Source organism: Lissotriton helveticus, chromosome 10, assembly GCF_964261635.1.
Source record: "Lissotriton helveticus chromosome 10, aLisHel1.1, whole genome shotgun sequence".
NCBI classification, from domain to species: Eukaryota; Metazoa; Chordata; class Amphibia; order Caudata; family Salamandridae; genus Lissotriton; species Lissotriton helveticus.
In genome coordinates this window covers 687,587,429-687,606,709 of record NC_136071.1, presented here as the reverse complement: position 1 = coordinate 687,606,709, position 19,281 = coordinate 687,587,429, and the positions used below count along the sequence as shown (strand labels likewise).

Here is a 19,281-nt window from a genome sequence, read left to right as displayed (position 1 = left end):
TACTGGGTCTATGCAGTTATTCGGCATTCCTAGAAGAAAAGTCATAGGCGCCAGATTTTGGTGTGACTGTAACAGCTAGAATCTGTGAATCTGACCCTCCAGTATCCCTACACCAAAAATCAGCTTACTCAAGTCGTAATGAGAGATTGATTGATTTGATTGATTTGATTTGATTTGATTTGATTTGATTATGGGTTTTATAGAGCGCAACAGCTACCCTAGGGCATCCCGGCGCTGATAACTATCATCCCGGAGAGTGGGCGATCAGGGGGGGGTAGTGCTCATGGAAAGAGGAGGGTCTTCAGTTTTTTCCTAAATCTAAGGTGGTTTTGTTCTTGCCTCAGGGAGAGAGGGAGAGCATTCCACAGTCTCGGAGCGTTGTACGAGAACAAGCGACCACCTGTTCTGGCCTTTCTAATTCTGGGGACTTTTGCAAGGGAGAGGGAGTTAGATCTGAGTTGTCTAGTTGATTGTTGAAAGGACACAAGAAGTCTGAGAATAGGGGGGCCTTCGTTGTGCAGTATTTTATGTGCCATGCACAGGGTCTTAAAGTTGACACGTTCTTTGACTGGCAGCCAGTGCAAATTTCTAAGGGCCGGCTTGGCAGAGGTCCTTGCTGCCGTTCCTGTCAGTATTCTTGCCGCCGCGTTTTGAGAGCATTGGAGTCTGTGGAGTACAGAGGCTGGGGCCCCCAGATATAGGACATTCCCGTAGTCCAGTCTGGAGTTCACCAGCCCCTGCATCAAAAGCTTCCTGGATTGAGGGGGGAGTAGATGGAGAATCTTTCGTGCCATCTTCATAAGGCCGAAGCAAATTCCCGTGGTTTTCCTCGCTTGTGTTTTGAAGCTGAGGTCCTGGTCCAACCATATCCCCAGGCTTTTCACTTCGGCTTTTGGGGATGGAGGGGATCCCATGCATAGTGGCCAGGGAAGGGGGGCGGGTATTTTGTTAGGGTTTCCCAGCAGAAGTATTTCAGATTTTTCCCCATTCAGTTTTAACCGGGATTCGCACATCCATTGGTGAACTTTTTCCAGGCAGCTAGACAAATTGGAGAGGGCGTTGTCGGGTTGGTTGAGGGACACGATGAGCTGGGTGTCATCGGCGTACATTATTGATTTGATCCCAAAGGGTTCAACAACATCCTCGAGAGGAGCCATGTACACATTAAAAAGTGTGGGGCTCAGGGAGGATCCCTGAGGCACCCCACACTTGAGTGCATGAGCCCTGGAGATGGAATGTCCGTCAGTCACTTGAAAAAACCTGTTCTCCAAGAAGGATGCGATCCAGGCCAAGGCGGAGTCAGCCACTCCCAGCCGCCCGAGACGATGAACAAGGGTTGCGTGGTCCACCGTGTCAAAGGCGGCACTCAGGTCGAGGAGGATCACTGCCACCGATCCTCCTCCATCCAGAATGCCCCTCGCTTCTTCGACCACGGCTAACAGGGCGGTATCAGTCCCCTGTCCAGGTCTAAAGCCAGTCTGGGTTGGGCGGAGAAGATGATGGGACTCTAGGAACTCGGAAAGGTGTTGATTTGCCACTCTTTCGGCGATTTTGCTAATTGCCGGTAGCAGAGAGATAGGTCTGAAGTTTGATGGGTCAGAAGGGTCGAGGTGTGTTTTTTTTATAAGAGCCTTTACCGTGGCTTTTTTCCAGTTTACTGGGACTATGCCAGTTTCAAAGGAGGCATTGATCAGGTTAGTGAGAGGGGGGGCTATGGTAGAAGCAATTTGTTTAAGTTTACTGATCGGGGCTGGGTCAGATGGGGCACCGCTTTTGACTTTGTGCAAGACACTAAGGAACGTTTCGATAGTAATTTGGGGGAAGGAAAGCAGATCAAAAAAAGAGACCCACATTCTCCACTATGCAGGGGAACTTTCTGTTCAGAGTGATGGCTTTAAAATTTAAGAATTACTCTGCAACTTTCCAGAGTCTCCAGAGTCGTGTCAATCTGGTCCTGGCTGGATTACATAACTTCAGAGTGCCTACCTGGATTGCATTGCTCTTGTTGGAAATGGCCCTTTTTGCATGGTTATCCCCAAACTTTTTGCTTCTTTATTTTTCCTGACCTGTGGTTGTTGGCAATAGGACTCTGGGCACTTTAACACTGCTGATCAGTGCTAAATGTAAATGTAAATGTAAATGTATTTCGATTTATATAGCGCACTAATCACCCAGGGGTCTCAAGGCGCTTGCTTAGGGAACCAGTCCTGGTATTCCCCTGTGAGATACCCCGGCAGGGTATTCACAAGGTGAAAGCCAGGCATCCCGCCACGAGGGGCCGTAGTGGAGATTAAGCAAGCTATTGCCCAGAGTCGCAGAGTGTGATCCCGTGAGTCGAGTAGGCACCGGAGCGAGAATTGTCGAGTCCGTGGAATTTTTTAGGCCGAGGCGGGGAATCGAACCCTGGTCCACGGCTGATCTCAGCTTCCGGGTCTGCCGCCTCTAACCACTGAGCCACGCTTCTCCACAAATGATCTCTGTGTAAATTGTAATTGTGATTGGATATACCTGATTGGCATATTTGTTTTACCAGGAAGTCCCTAGTAAAGTGCACTGAGTGTGCCAGGGCTGGTGATTCAAATGCTACTAGTGGGCCTTCAGCACTGATTGTGCCACTCACATGAGTAGCCCTAAAATGGTGTCTCAGGCCTGCCACATGAGTGCCTGTGGGCAGTTGCTAACTGCCATATCGACCTGGCCAGTGTCCCCACTGACCAGGCCTAATCCTTCCCTTTCTGTACACATTGGACCCCCTATGGAAGGCCCAAGGTACCCCCCTGGGCAGGGTGAAGTATGTGAAAGGTAGAGCATGTACTAGTGTGTGTGTGACATGCTCTGGTAGTGAATTACAGCCATTTTCGTTTTTCACTATTGAGAGTATAATGTTTACCTGCATATCTTCCCATAGGAGCAAGATAGGACATATAAGTCTGGTATCCCTGAACTCAGAATTCAATAACACATCTTTTAGGAAAGATGGTTTTTAAATCCTGTGTTTGAGAACAGCACTTTTAGAAAATGGCTGTTCTCTTGTCAGACCTTTCTGTGTGCCTTGGCCTGTTTGTGAATTGACTGTCTGGTTTGTGAGTGACAGGGGCTGGGGAGCCCCTAGGAGGCTGGATGAGTCAGCACTAGGCTGAATAACTGCATCTGCATCTTGAGAGGTGTGAGGGGATAGCACCTGGGCCTGAATAGGGCTGTGCCTGCCTTCCACAATGCCTGCTCCACCTCCTGCTGGGCAGCTGACAACCCTGCCCCTTTCTCTGAAAGGAGAGGAGAAGACAGAAAAACAAAGATCTCAGGAACTGCCCTGAACTCGTTCTGACCAAGCCAAGGCCTCTTTGCCTCTAGAGAACAAAGGAAAGACTGTTATAAGAAGGGCCACCCAGACTAAAGAATATTAGATCATCCTGGAATTAAGAAGGAACCTCTGCCAAGGAGAAAGCTGAAGAGGAAGGACTGCTCTGCTGTGTGTTTGTGGGCTGACCTGGAGTTGCTTTGCTGCCAAGGAGAAGGGAAGGACTTTGTTGTTGATTTGTCCCCCTGCTTGAAGAGATCTCCAAGGGCCTGAAGAGAGCTGGCCTCCTGTTAAGAAGTCCCAGGAACAAAAGGACTTCACCGCCAGCTTCCCCCTGAACTCTGCTGAGAGAGTTCTGCCCTTCCTAGAGTGCTGAATCCGACTGAGGGGGCCTCTGGAAGTTGTGGCCTGCTGTTTGGGAAGCTGGACAAGGAGAAACAAAGACAATCTGCAATTTTCATCGCTTGCGGAGTGCATCCCTGACAGTGCGAGGAAATTCCCGCCGCCGCGAAGATCGAGATCATCGCAGCGCCTGTTGCCGCTGCAAGAACCGACGCATCGTTCGCTTACGGAACGCATCGCCCTGGTGCGGGAAGTTTTCTGTCGCTGCGAGTATCATCGCAGAGCCTATCATCGCTGGATGAGATCGCTGCACCTCTTGCTTGCGGACCACATCACATCGCTGTGAACATCGTCACAGAGCCATCCCTTCGAGGGGCCGCAAGAGGAGATGATCAACACTGCACTGCGCATCGCCGCCGCACCTGAGATCATCGCCGTTTCGGAGATCGTCGCATCGTACCTATGCGAGACGCTTCCTACGGAACCTGTGCACCCGAATCCATACAAGGTATCGCATCCCTCCCCATACAGACCGGATTTGTCGCAACACACCCGCTGCGTCCAGTGGTGCTGTTGCATAGCCTCGCCAGGGTCTCAGGAGGGACGCATTGCTTGTTTTTCAACGCTGCAGCTTCATTTTTGGAACTTTGTCGCATTTACAGGTACTTTGGGCTAAACGTGACGCAACTATGGATTATTTTGACGCAAACCCTAGAACTCTTTGCAAATCATATTCTTGAACTGTGTATGTTGGATTTTTGTCTTTTTGGTCTTGTGTAGTTAAGATTAAATACGTTTATTTTTCTAAACTGTTGTGGAGTCCATTTGTGGTGTTTTCACTGTGTTACTGTGAGTGTTGGTAAAATACTTTACACATTGCCTTTGATAAGCCTGACTGCTCGTGCCAAGCTACCAAGGGGGTGAGCAGGGGTTATCTAAAGAGTGTATTCCCCTTACCCTGACTAGAAGCAAGGGTCCTTATTTGGACATTGGTACCTACCTCTGCCAACTAGAGACCCCCAGATCTAACAGCTCTCTTAAGGGCTAGTTGGAAAAACAGCCTGATTCAGCCTCCAGGATACTGAGGAAAACCAATTTGACTGTGAGGACGAGTATGTATCAAAAGCACTGAGATATTTGGATTTCCTATGGCACCAATTTGGTAGTGGTAAAGTAAAACCCTGCTCGAGAAAGATCCTGTGCATTGTGGATGGAAGGTGGTACCTGAACCCAAGCAGTGGCCCACTTGACATGGGCAACTTGACAGTTATCAGTCATACCCAAAGGTATATCAATTATTTTTGTTTAGGGGATTGCAGGAAGGAAAATGAAAAAAAGCACCAGTACACCAGTAACAGTAGAACGGCCAGTAATTTATTACCTCTCCAAAGTATTGAAAAAGTAAAACTAAGCAAACAAACAGAAAACAATAGGACACAAGTGAACAAGAATTACAATACATGCTTTCATGAAACAGTACGTTGTACAAAGTAATCACCGTGATTTATTGCTGTTCTGCATATGAGGTCAATGCACCAGAAAATCCCGCTGAAAGTTTACCTTAATGGTTTTTGCCGTCTCCAGGGATTGCTCAGGTGGAATCCCCACTTCCCTCTCTCTTAGAAGCTGCTGAATGAAATAGGTGACATCTCTGCCCGCAATGGGGATATGTTTAATGCAGCTTCCAATGACATATCCTTCAGCCTGGAAACAGATTGAAAAAGGATAAATTGATTTACAAGGCTAACGTGATCAGGGTCAGATTAATAATTAAAGAAATAAAGAAGGGAACTTGCTGCCTGGGCCGTGGCGGCAGGTGATATTTTTATGCAGTGAGGCACAAAGATCCACTGTGAATTGCACTAAGCGATCAACCGAAGTGAGTGAGTCCATCTCTCTGTGATAGCTGATTTTCTTCTATCTGAAATGTATGGCAAATTGAGTCTTATGCTAACTAAATTTGTGTTCACAATATCCTCCATCTTTGTATTAACGTCATCAATATTAGGTGGTAATTGTTGCTGTTCATCACATTCCAAATAAAGAACTGTAAATTTACACTAACAAACTGAGAGATGTTCCCTGAGACCTTTTCTCTGTGTATCCAACCAAGCACTTTTCAACTGTCTCAGCCTATTGTCATACAATGTATCAATTGGAATACCGAACGAAATGTTGGAAAGTCTGCAAATTCAATGTAGAACCACCATGAGAGAATATTCTAATGTATTCTGTAGTAAAATGTTTCTTATTGCTTGTTCACTATTGGTGCATTTCCTGAGAATCACATACCCATGTAGAATGTATGAACATCTTTGTTGTAAGTCCTATAAAAGGACTTGTAGATGCCTATCAGAAGGAGATCTTTATCCTTACTCTTAGAAGGTGAATCTATGCCGGATTTTATTAAGAACTGTATTGAGTTCTTTGTACTTATGATTTTTATACTATGCTGCTAATTTTGGTTCTGGCACATGCTTTTTAATTTACCTATAATTCTTTACATACAAATTTGCAACTACTCACTTTGTCTGTCATTCATATTAGAATGTTTATCATCTGCTACCAACTAGACCTATTTGACCACAGTGACAGCTCCAGTCGGGGGAGCACGTAAGCCCATATTGGAGTTACACCGCTCCCAGTCCTAGTTGTTCGAGCACACTTGGAGTTGTATTTAAGGTGGTATGCTCCACGCCAACAGATCCCACGGGTGATTAGGGAGGGTTCTCTCCAAAGACAAAGGAAATCTTCCACTTTGTGGCTCCTCTATCACGCTCCACCCTACTGCAATGCTGTGCGTCCTCTTCGACTGTCTTCAGTCGGAAGGCTTACTTGTGTTTCCTCCACTTGAGCTCAATTTTGGATATACAACTTCAATTAATAGTGGTTCATGGTGAAGAAAGCATACAGATTAAATAAATAATGAATATTTGCAAGCTTTACTTTCAAGTTCTTCAGAAACTGAAAAATTCAGCAAAATGTCTGCTGAACATATGTAATGGAACATGAAAACGAAATTCTCACTAAAATAATTGGTTCAGCCCTTTCAATAGGTAACGCCCATGATTTGTTCTGTGCTAATAAAAAGAAATAATCTGCAGCAAACTTCCGAGAGAAATAGTCACTCGTAAACTAAATTATGAAATAAATTAAAGTTACTCCCTAAATTGCATTATTTAAAAGTACTACATTTCCATTGCTTAAATGATTTAACCACATGTGACTTGTAAGAAAAGGCACAATTTATTTAGCTGCATTTTCTGGATTAAGGGAACAAATATGTTCTGAATGTATTTATTTAGGTCAAAGTTTTGTGCTTCGTGCCTTACCCTTACCCACTGGTGAGGCCAGCTCACATTTACTAGCAGTCACTAGCAGGTAGAGTTTCTTCAAAAACATTGGAAAGGGACTTTGAAGACTAAGTACTACCCAAGCAAGTGATGTGATGGGATCGCCTAGGGATTTGGTGCACATCACCCTTTCAGACCATATGTGTGATCTTAGGGCTGAGGAAAGGTAAGCCCAGACATGCGCAGTTGGGTGCCTGTCAGCTTTGGTCTCATAACAATGCTCAGAATGAGGGTCAGGCAGCCAACAGCCAGGTCATTTTAACATTGCTTAAAAGACTTAAGTAGTGCGTTCTAACTTTCCTGAAGATTGGAGAGACGGGGCCCTAACACTCTAAAGCAAAGACCATCAATGGTATACATTTTGTGAGATTGGATAGAAGACGACACTACTCTTTGCTCTATGCACAATAGGCTCCTGGTTATGTTTAAAAAAAATAATTTCACTTGAACAAAAAGAGTGAGTGAGCCAGTCAGGTAACACGTGAGTCAGTGAGTAAGTGAATGAATCAACTCAGACCAGAATTTTTATCAGGAAGGATTTATTTGTCCTGGCCTCTTTCAATAATATTGAGCACTACACTACCATATTATTCTAAACTAGATAATTAAGGAGAGTGAGAAGAAATGAATTGGGTGTGGTAGGACAATCTCTGCAGCAGTTAGCTTGGTTGAGGTAAACTCAACATCCACAAAATGTTTACTCTAGTCAAACTATGCTGAGGTAGGGGACCATATAACTGAGGGTAGTGGCTTGACATCCTTCCCCTCTTCTACACCCTCAGCCACCACCACACCGATGTTACCCCCGCTCTGGAGGGAGAAAACTTTCATAACTGGGAAAAAGAAGAGTGCAAAACCCCAGCAGACCTATTCCACAAGGGGCATTTTAAATCCTTCTCTCAATGCAAGACAGATTATGCTATACCAGAAGCAGTAAGCTTCAGTTCCCCATGGCAATGAGATTTCTTCTCCCCTGATGTAGCAGCTCCTAGGTCTCAAGAGACCGTTTCCATTCCTCGCATGGATGACAAAGGTCAATAAAATGATGCACAGATATACCTGCAGCCACAACTTCCAAGGGAGAAGGGGTCACCATACATCTTTGTTAAACACATTCATTTGTAGAGTGAGCGGCTAAAGCTGACAAATGAGGCAGGTGACTGATTGTGACGGGTTAATGGGAAGTCTAGCCTACTACAATAGAGGTGATCTATGCTTCAAATGTAGGGCTATAAAAATTCCTCTACCTGACAATACAATAGGTAGTCCAGATCTTGGACAATCCAATTATAATTGGCAAGAATTGTAATTGGTTGATGCACCCTAAATAAGGTAAATCACAGCAGAGCATAGGGAGGACACCAGTTCTATCATCCACAAGCAAAACAATGATCAATAACTTGGGCCTAATGACTCATGGTGCCATAAACACATGCTAACAATTAATTATTCCCATGTCTCAGCAGTCCGCCAAACCTATGCTTGAATCGAGCATATCTCCATGGACCAAAAACTAGTGCTGAGTGTTCAATAGGTAGAACAGGGGCCCCTAACCATATCTGGCCATGGCTCAAAACAGATAACTGCTGAATGACCTAGGAAAGAAAAAGAAAGATCTGAACGATTCTCTCTTAAGAGACCCAGTTAATCCTGGAAAGCAAAAGCACAAATCAACCCCATCCAGGAAGATTGGGAGACAGCTCACCTCGATGTCAAGCAAACTGCACTCTTTGGAGTACAATACAGCTAAATACATCCTGACCACAGTAGGTGCACATTTTCATGAAGTAGAAACAAAGCAGGGCCCATGCTTGCAAACAAGCTCCAAGCAGAATAAATGCAGCAGTACATTGGCGAAATTAGGAGTGCAAAGGGAGAGGTTCAAACAAACAATTAGGGCGAACTGAAAGCTTTTCATGCATATTGTCGCAGGGTATATATGGTCTCACATCATACCCAGCAGCAGTAAACGTGCTGTGCTCTGTGTCCTTACCAGCCATACCTCATCAAAGTAGTAGCTGCAGCAAAGTGCTTGAACGTGGGTGAATCCCATAGCCAAGATGGCTACACACTAGGATTTTATTAACAAATTGCGCCGTTATTAGCTCCAAACCATGTGGAGGTCTTAAACAGTCTTGATAACTCCCAGAGACTTTCTCACCTGATGTTGAGGCAACAATTATCTTGACACCCAAACTCTTTGTGCTCATTTTATCACTCGATCGCCCTGTTGAATGCGGAGGCTAAGATCTTCATCAAAGTAATGGCAAACTGCATAAAATGGGTATTGTCGACCGATTTTTTCCAACCAGATTAACTATGCAAGAATAAAAAAATATTTTCCCTCTAAAAGACTTGGCGCAGAAACGTTGTAAGAAGGAAGTGCTGTTGTCTGTGGACCGACCCGGAGATAACATTCAACAGGGTAGATCAGGGCATGATAAAGGTGACACTACCTAGATCTGAGATAGAAGACAGATTCAGGGGCTGGGCTGATGCGCTTTATGGTTCACCAGAATACAATACAAGAGAATGGCATCTCGTGTTTTAGAATCCAATGGGACACAAGGCAAGGACATAGGGCCAGATGTAGGTGGCCCAATACCGGTCGGTAACGGCCGAAATTCGGTAATTTCGGCCATTGGGCATTCGGGCAGTAGGGGACCAAAAAGTAGCTGAATCGGTAAAGTCTCCGAATCGGTAAAGTTACCGAATCGGTAACGTTACCGATTCGGTACATTTACAGAATCAGTAAATTTACAGAATTGGTAAAGTTACCGATTCGGAAACGTTACCGATTCGGTATATTTACCAAATCGGTAAAGTTTCCGAATCGGAAAAGTTACCGATTCGAAAAATTTACCGATTCAGTAAATAAGAAATGGTAAAAATGAATTTTGAGATGTAGGTCCCCTTTTAAATACCGAATTTGCATGAAATTCGGCATTTAAGAGTCGGTATTTACCATGGATTGAAAGCAGCTGGTAACCAGGTGCAGGCTATAAAAAAGGACCCAAAATACACCACTTACACCAGAATGGCGGCATTCTATGTCATTGCGAGGCGGCTACGGTTCCAGGCAGAAGGAGAGAGGGTCTGGAGGAGGAAGGAGCAGGTGTATAGGCAGAGGATCACACTATTCTAGCTCACTGAGCCTGAGATCCTACATAGGTACAGGCTAGCCCCACAAACAATCCTGGACCTCATCAGGGACCTACACCCACTTTTGGACCATCCTACCCCAAGGGTGCACGCCAACCCACCCCATGCAGCCTACACCTGCCTGCATCTGGAAGCTACCAGAGTGTGGTTGCTGCGGTAGGTGGGGTGTCCCAGAGCTGTCTGTCCCGTTTCTTAAAAAAATTCCTTGATGCCATGTTGCAGAGAATGCAGCACTACATTAGCTTCCCTGCTACGCAGTCAGAACTGCTAAGGACAAAGACAGACTTCTATCAGATGGCGCAGTTCCCTAACATCATTGGCTGCATTGATGGTACCCACATACCAATATGCCCACCTGCTGCCACAGAGTACATTTATCGGAACCGTAATCCACCCACACCATAAATGTACAGGTGATCTGTGATGCAAAATAAGTGATCACTGACATAGTAGCCAAATTCCCAGGGAGTACCCACGACTCCTACATCTTCCAAAACAGTGGGATCTACGCACGCCTGACTGCGGGGGAATTAGGCGAAGGATACTTGCTAGGTGAGACACTGTGTGGAAATCACTTGAATCGTATTACAGGTGGGTGGGTGTGATTAATGTCAATTTCCTATTACTAATAGGGGACAGTGCATATGCCCTCCGGTCTTCATCCTCACACCCTACCTCAACCCAACAACACCAAGTCAGAGGAGATACAACAGGGCACACAAAGCAACTAGAAACATTGTGGAGCGCACCTTTGGCATGCCTCCATAAAAGTGGAGGGGCCCGCCAGTACACACCAATCACCTGCTGCAAAATGATTGCAGCCTGTGCAATGCTGCACAACCTGGCGGTCAAGAAGGGCACAGAAGTGGAAATCTCAGATTATGAGGACCATGACGACGAGGAAGCAGTCCCTGAACCACACACATCTGGAGGAGCAACATCAACTGATGGCAGACACAGACAGGAAGAGGTCACACGCAACTATTTTTAAGTAAGTAAGGAGACAAAGACAGGCGTAGTATGCTACAACACTAGTTTAATTTTGTAATGACGTTGGTTTTTTTAAAGCACAAAAGTGCAACAAAAAGCATTTAACTGCAATGCTCTCAGTTCTGGTTAAGTTCACCATGAACTGTGAAAGTTATTTCCTTGCTCGCTTCCCAGTAACACTAGTAGGTTGTTCAACCTGCTCACTGTCTTGCTGGCCTGTGGCCTCAACGTGGCGCCTGCTCCTCCTAGTTTCAGTTACAAGGGTGCTTCCAATGCTGCTCCTGCTCGTGCTCTCCTCACTCATAGGCACATCCAGAGCAGTTGTGTGTGCAGTTTTTGCATTCAACAGCACCTCAAGAGCACTGGTCATCCTGCCCATGCCCCTAGTGACCTCATTTGTGTTTTGTGTCATGGCCTCCTGCATGTTGGAGCTTCTCCTGCATAACAGGGATGTGGCAGTGACCAGGCGGTTGATGGCTGTACTTTGGGCATGTGCACGATGCCTATCCCTGTGCCTTGCAGCAAAATCATTGTCTAGTTTGGTGCATAGTAGCTGCACCGAGTTGTTGATTCCCTGCATCCCTGCTGCCATCTCCTTGTTGACCTGTACCATCTCCTTGCTGGCCTGTACCATCTCACTGATGCCCTTTCCTATCTCTCCAATGTTACTATTCAGGGACCTCAGCTGTCGTTGGCATGCCTGGATGGCTCTTCCCTGCATCCTTTGTATCCGCACCATGCTCCCCTCCAGACCAAGTAAACTTTACAGGAGTGTAACCCATATACCAATTCAGGACTGGGTAGGTAAGGTGAAACAAAGAAACAATGTCCTGAGAGGTAAAGATATGTAGACAATTAAACATTCATGTATACAGCATTACTTGTAAGGAAAGAAGGAGAACAGTCATTGATATGAGAAAAGATAGTCAATCATCTTTATAGTATAACATTAATTTCATGGTCGGACTTATATACAGTTAGAAGCAGCACTGCATAAATTGAATTAGAGACAACCATATAAAACTCGGTGCACAAGGTGTTCAAAGTGAAGGTGGCGACGCAAGTGAAGAAGTGAACAGCACGGACGGCGCACTGTGAGCAAGAGTGCAAATATTTTACAGTGAGTCGCTCAAGACACATGTGACAGTGTGATATCACAGTAATCAATAGATCTTTCAATTCAATGTTGAGCCACGAAGAAGGGGTGCGCCTATTGTTGGGCTGTTAGGTCGACGGCGTTTCGATCCTCATTGGTTAGGATCCTCATCAGGACTTGGTTGTCTGATTAGGGGCGTGCTTGATAGTAGTCCGGAGACCCGAAAGGAGGGTGGCTAGTTAGCAAACCATCACGATAATGTGGGGCCGCCTGCGATGCATGGGGCCGGTCCGATAACGGGGTGTCTGGGACCTGCTTGTGGGCACTTGTATGAGTCTGTGCCTGAGTAGGCCGTCTGGGATCTGGCCGTAGTTCAGCACATAATCTGACTTATTCGGCGTGCTGGTGCAGGAATAAATTTCCGCGTGTGAAAGCCGGACAAGGTTTTCCGCGTTTTTCCAGACCAAGGAACACACTTGGACCCTCAACTGGTGCATCTGCTGGCCTTTCTTGCACTCAGCGGCGTCTTGCAGTACTTTGGCCCATCCCTGCACTGGAGTGTGTTGTGCCAGGGCTCACTACTACAGGCAAGTTCTGTTGTCCGTCGCCCTCCATGTCAGCTGCTACGGACTCCAAATCGGGGAGTGGAGCCACGACATGCCTCCTGCCTGGTTGTGATGGGGGTATCACATCATGCTGTGATGCTGGCATATCTGGTGATGACAGCAGGAGAGGGGACTGAGATCTGCTAGGGGACGCCAGCAACTCTTGGGCCATTTCTGTGTCTTGGGCAGGTGGATGGATACTTGATGCAGCTTTCTCCTGTGGTACGTTGGGGGTACTTTGTCCTGCATCCTGACTCTCCTCCCTCTCAGGTGGTGTACCTTCAGCCTCCTGCGAGCGCCTGCGAGACGTTTCACCTGTGGACATATGAGCGTACATTAGCTAAGCGCTACTGTCTCACAGTCACTGCAATTAAATACTTATCACATTGGCCATGTTCTGTATGCAGTCATTACATGAACTAGTTGGTTGGTGTGCTGTATGACATGTCCTTACATTTCCTGTCTACATATCGCATCATGCATTGTCCCTGTATATTGCTAGCAGTACTGGACTTGGGTTCAGTGACCCACTAAGGGTACAGGTAAGGGTGTTGCTATTGGGGGGAATGCAGTGCATTTGTCTTACCTTTTTTGCTTGCAGCTCTGGCCGAGCTGTCTACTTCTCCCAGTCCGCAGACGCTCTCTGGTTCTTGGGTTGAGGCCACCATCTCCTCCAGGTCAGTCAGGGGGGGTGCTGGGTTCTTGCCTCCACCTGTTTTTGATGCCTGCTTGTGTTGTTCTGCCATTTTCTTTTTGGTTTGGCTCCTCAGGTCATAAAAACGTTTTTTGAGGTCCTCTATGTCTCTGGTGGTCACCCCCACGGCATTTACTTTCTCCATAATGTCCAGCCAGATTTTTCTTTTGGCTGATTCAGCCACAGTGAGGGACTGCCTGCCAAACAATTTGTGGTGCACCTTGACCACCTCCTCCACAAGGACCTGCAACTCCATGCTGCTGAATTTCAGTTTCTTCCTCCTCTCAGACTGCTCTTTTTCTTGGCTGCTTGTCATTTTTCACTTTTAAAAGTGCTCCAAACTCTTTCTGTTGCTCCTGCACTCTGCTCAGCTCCAACTGCCTTTCCAGAAGCTTCTAATTAGTTGCAGCTGCCTGTGTATCCACTTCCTGGTAGGGAGGAGGAGGGTGGTGGCACCTGATTGGCTGCCTACTTGAGTTTCACTTTTATTAGCTTTCTGATTTGGATTTTACCGATTCGGTATTTACCGATTCGGTAAATACCGATTCGGTAAATACCGATTCGGTAAGTTCCGATTGTCAGATACCGAATTTTAGCGATTCGGTATTTTTTTCCGATTTTTTACCTAATCCCTTTTTCCGATTCGGTAAAATTCGGTATTTTAGAATCGGTAAAATCGATTTACCTACATCTGGCCCATAGTTGCAAGAGATTAGAGTGCAGGGGCGAATTAAGGGATTCAATTTGGGCTGAGATACATTTTCAGCTGTCAGCTATATTCTGTTGGTGAATGGCAAGAATATTGTTTAAAAAATACAAAATTGCATGAATCTCATGTCAAAAATATTGTCAACATAAAATCATTGAGGAACAAAATTTAGGGGGGAAGAATATTGTTTTTTACAACTATATTATTGTATTTAAAAATATTGTTGTATATAATATTGTTCACTTTAATAAAGTTGTATTTAATATCATTTTGTAATTAATTGTTTATACATTAATTATTACATTACTTGTAAATGTTAGAGTTATAATACAATTTTTTTTGTATAGTTTGTAAATTGTAATGTGTAATTAAAATGTTTTACATTTAATTAGTAATTTATAATTTTGTAGCAGGTTGGGTTACATGGGGAATAGGTTTGGAAGTAATTACATTATAAATTCTTGTTTTTTATTGTCATTTATTTTCAATGCTAAATAATATTTAATCGTTAATTAATTATGTGTATTGTTTACTTTATTAACCGCATGCGCGCTAGCGGTTTTCCCGCTGCGCGCTGCGATTTTGAAAAACCCGCGTTACATGACGAGCTCAGCTCGTCATCCGCGTAGCGCAGGTTACGCTCATGACAAGCTGAGCTCGTCATGAGCGTAGAAGGGGTTAATTGTTATTTTATTTATTTTTGTGTATTTTGAGATTTTCAATGTACATTTTTATCTTTCTATAGTTTAATTACTAATCTATAATTTAGTAGCTGGCTATTGAGTTTATAGGGAAATAGGGCCTAGCAAAAATGTTTTTTATTTTTTTGAATATCGAATTTGAAATTATGTATGTAAAATATTTAGTTGATTATTTGTTACTTAAATTCTTTGTTGTAGTTGAAAAAGTTATTGATAGGTATATTTATTAATAAACTTTGTAAATGCTTTTTAAATTTATTTCTGGCCTTAATTTTTTTTTTACTTTAGGTGATTACTCTTTTAATGTCATTATCATTTTAGTTATCATTTCTTTACTTGTTTGCTTTGGGTTGGTGTTTTTGGGCAGTAAGGAAGGAAGAGCATATATTTTAAATATATTTATTTTCATTTTCATATGTCAAATTATGTTTTTGATTATTAAATAGTTTTTTAATTACATTACATTTCATTTCATTTATTCATAAAACGCCTATTTTAATAATTTCTTGTTGTTAGGTATTGACATTTAAAAAAAAAGAAAACATTAGGAATTGTAATGCTATACCTAATCCTTCCTAACTGCAACACTTCATTTGCATACAGTTGCACTGGACTGGAAAATAGAAAATGTAACACCTCCAAAGTCAAACACATTCTCTTCTGTTGCTTAGATTGGAGTAGGAATAGGAAATCTAACCCCTCCGGATCCTAAAACTTTCTCTGATTTAGCTTACATGGAAGTAAGAATAGTGGGTGGAACAGCTTCTTTGTTTATATCGCTCTACAGAGTATGCAACTATATTGTGCATCACCGTATGTGGTATGTTTTTTATTTTTTAGAATATCGAATTTGAAATTATGTATGTAAAATATTTAGTTGATTATTTGTTACTTAAATTCTTTGTTGTAGTTGAAAAAGTTATTGATAGGTATATTTATTAATAAACTTTGTAAATGCTTTTTATATTTATTTCTGGCCTTAATTATTTTTTTACTTTAGGTGATTACTCTTTTAATGTCATTATCATTTTAGTTATCATTTCTTTACTTGTTTGCTTTGGGTTGGTGTTTTTGGGCAGTAAGGAAGGAAGAGCATATATTTTAAATATATTTATTTTCATTTTCATATGTCAAATTATGTTTTTGATTATTAAATAGTTTTTTAATTACATTACATTTCATTTCATTTATTTATAAAACGCCTATTTTAATAGTTTCTTGTTGTTAGGTATTGACATTTTAAAAAAATGAAAACATTAGGAATTGTAATGCTATACCTAATCCTTCCTAACTGCAACACTTCATTTGCATACAGTTGCACTGGACTGGAAAATAGAAAATGTAACCCCTCCAAAGTCAAACACATTCTCTTCTGTTGCTTAGATTGGAGTAGGAATAGGAAATCTAACCCCTCCGGAGCCTAAAACTTTCTCTGATTTAGCTTACATGGAAGTAAGAATAGTGGGTGGAACAGCTTCTTTATTTATATCGCTCTACAGAGTATGCAACTATATTGTGCATCACCGTATGTGGTATGTTTTTTATTTTTTTGAATATCGAATTTGAAATTATGTATGTAAAATATTTAGTTGATTATTTGTTACTTAAATTCTTTGTTGTAGTTGAAAAAGTTATTGATAGGTATATTTATTAATAAACTTTGTAAATGCTTTTTATATTTATTTCTGGCCTTAAGTTTTTTTTTACTTTAGGTGATTACTCTTTTAATGTCATTATCATTTTAGTTATCATTTCTTTACTTGTTTGCTTTGGGTTGGTGTTTTTGGGCAGTAAGGAAGGAAGAGCATATATTTTAAATATATTTATTTTCATTTTCATATGTCAAATTATGTTTTTGATTATGAAATAGTTTTTTAATTACATTACATTTAATTTCATTGATTCATAAAACGCCTATTTTAATAATTTCTTGTTGTTAGGTATTGACATTAAAAAAAAGAAAACATTAGGAATTGTAATGCTATACCTAATCCTTCCTAACTGCAACTCTTCATTTGCATACAGTTGCACTGGACTGGAAAATAGAAAATGTAACCCCTCCAAAGTCAAACACATTCTCTTCTGTTGCTTAGATTGGAGTAGGAATAGGAAATCTAACCCCTCCGGAGCCTAAAACGTTCTCTGATTTAGCTTACATGGAAGTAAGAATAGTGGGTGGAACAGCTTCTTTATTTATATCGCTCTACAGAGTATGCAACTATATTGTGCATCACCGTATGTGGTATGTTTTTGCTATTACCTACACGAGATTGCAGAGCATGTATAGTTTTGATAGATTATTATGTAAGCTGTTTGTGGTGAAAACAATAAACAGATTGAAAAAAAATAAAAAAAATGGAAGTAAGAATAGTAAATCTACCCCCTCCAAAGTCCAACTCTTTCCCTACTGTTGCTTGGATTGGAGCAGAATAGTAATTCCAATCCCCCAAAGTCCAACACCTTCTCTACTGTTGGGCCATGCAACCACCGATAAAGTACTGCACCTATTAACATTAAAGAAATGTGGAAACCCTAACAACTATACAACACCTGGTTTCCAGAATATTGTCAATTCTTAATACATGGCTTCCCCAGCCATGTATCGCATACCAAAGACAATGAGAAAAAGAACAAAATATCAATTTAGAGCTTAAGCACTAGAAATATATACATGGACGGACAACTTTGTGCACCACGCACAGGGGTGATAAATGCTATGCCCGATATTTTATCGATGGTATCACATCCTCAACCAGTTAAATAAAATTGTCAAGGCAAGACCTTTGAATGTGGGGGCATTGTGGGAACCGGATACAATTTTGCATAGACTATGGCCATGTCTTAAGGTAAATGGGTTTTTGGGTGATATAGTAGCTACGGTAACCCAAATATAAGGCAGGGCTACAAATAGAAACCTGGAGATGATCTTCCTAGGTGCCTCAACAGCAGAGACATATTCTCCACACTCAACTAGAGAGGAAAGGCTCTCCCATGTATTGCTTGCTGCCTAGCAATCTATTCTTGCACTCTGGGGAAATGCCACAATCTCTCCCTTAGACTTATGAATCCAGCGGTTATGGCAACTGCTTAACCAGGAAAAGTTAGCTAATGACCTGAGAGGGGAAGCCCATACAATTAATGCATAAAAAATAGATACTATTTAATGGGGCACCAGGTTCAGCTGGTCTCAGGGAAAGGGATGGTAGCATAAGCAGGACAAAGTCATGCACAGAAGGGGTATCACTCGGTGGGTGGGATAGGGCTAGTGGAATGGTGTGTGGAAGGGGGGGCTTTTCTTGCATTCAAGGTGACTATTCCAGGTAAAAGGAATACTCAATAAGTATTCATTGAAACCTAAAATCAATGTGCTTTACCTATGCAGAGGCATTTGGTATGTAGCCAAGCAAAGGACATAAGTTTATTCCTATCAACTATTGTGCAGTCCAAAAGAATATATTACAATCCGTACAATATTTCCGGTGGATGCATAATGTTCTCACATGTTACTCAACTTATGCATATCCTTAGAAGTTTAGAAAACTTTCCCCTGGAATAAATCTCCAGTAGCACTGGACATGGCACACTCTTGCGTATGTGGTGCCGACCAGTTCACTGGCATCAGCTCCTTGTACTTTGTCTGTGCCCCTTTTACGTTTTCAGATAGGAACCAAGAGAGATTCAATCACAATGACAATTAGAAACCTCCAATCCTCTTCTGACCAAATGGTTAAATGGCTTTTTCTTGTGCCAAGGAGGTTGATAACAGTACGTTTTACCAAGTGACATAGGGCATGGGCATATCTAGTCCAAAGAGATTGGTGTTCACTGTGCAGACTGCATGGTTGCTAGAAGTAAAGACTTTACAGCCCATAGATCCGAGTTTTTTCAATTATCTGCAAGTGCCGTCGCAAAAGTATTTGGGTTCAGTTTCAGGAAAGAAAATTGGACAACCAGATTGTTTAGTGAATGGTGAGAAGACAGAAATTGTGGGTCATGCGGGGCAAATGTATGGTGTCTGGCTACCTACATATGATCTGCTGGGCCATAAAAGGGTTCCTCTCATGTAGATATGAAAGAGTCAAAGAACCTCTTTAAATGGTAGGGCTCTGACAGTGAAGAAGAGGGCTGCAGGATCTCTGTCAACATTTTAAACAGATGTCTCTGTAGAGAGCATCAAAAGCAAAAAAAACATGATGGACGGAATGCTGAGCAAATCAAACATTCACTTACAGGTCCTCTATTCGCTATGCCACCAGATTCAAGCTTGCCTGGCTGATATGGGGTGATACCCCGAAACCAGTCCCAGAATGCTTTTTTCTGGTCCAGAGAGG

General features: G+C 42.8%; 1 protein-coding gene across 3 annotated transcripts in view; it reads right to left on the bottom strand.

The window, feature by feature from the left end:
- Positions 1-19,281, bottom strand: part of ACTR3B (actin related protein 3B) — a 584,122-nt gene that overhangs the window by 191,773 nt on the left and 373,068 nt on the right. For all 3 annotated transcript variants that reach the window (XM_078663241.1, XM_078663242.1, XM_078663243.1), the window contains one exon: positions 5,201-5,344. In XM_078663241.1, coding sequence (XP_078519367.1) covers positions 5,201-5,344 — 144 coding nt within the window. The remainder of the gene's footprint in view (positions 1-5,200; positions 5,345-19,281) is intronic.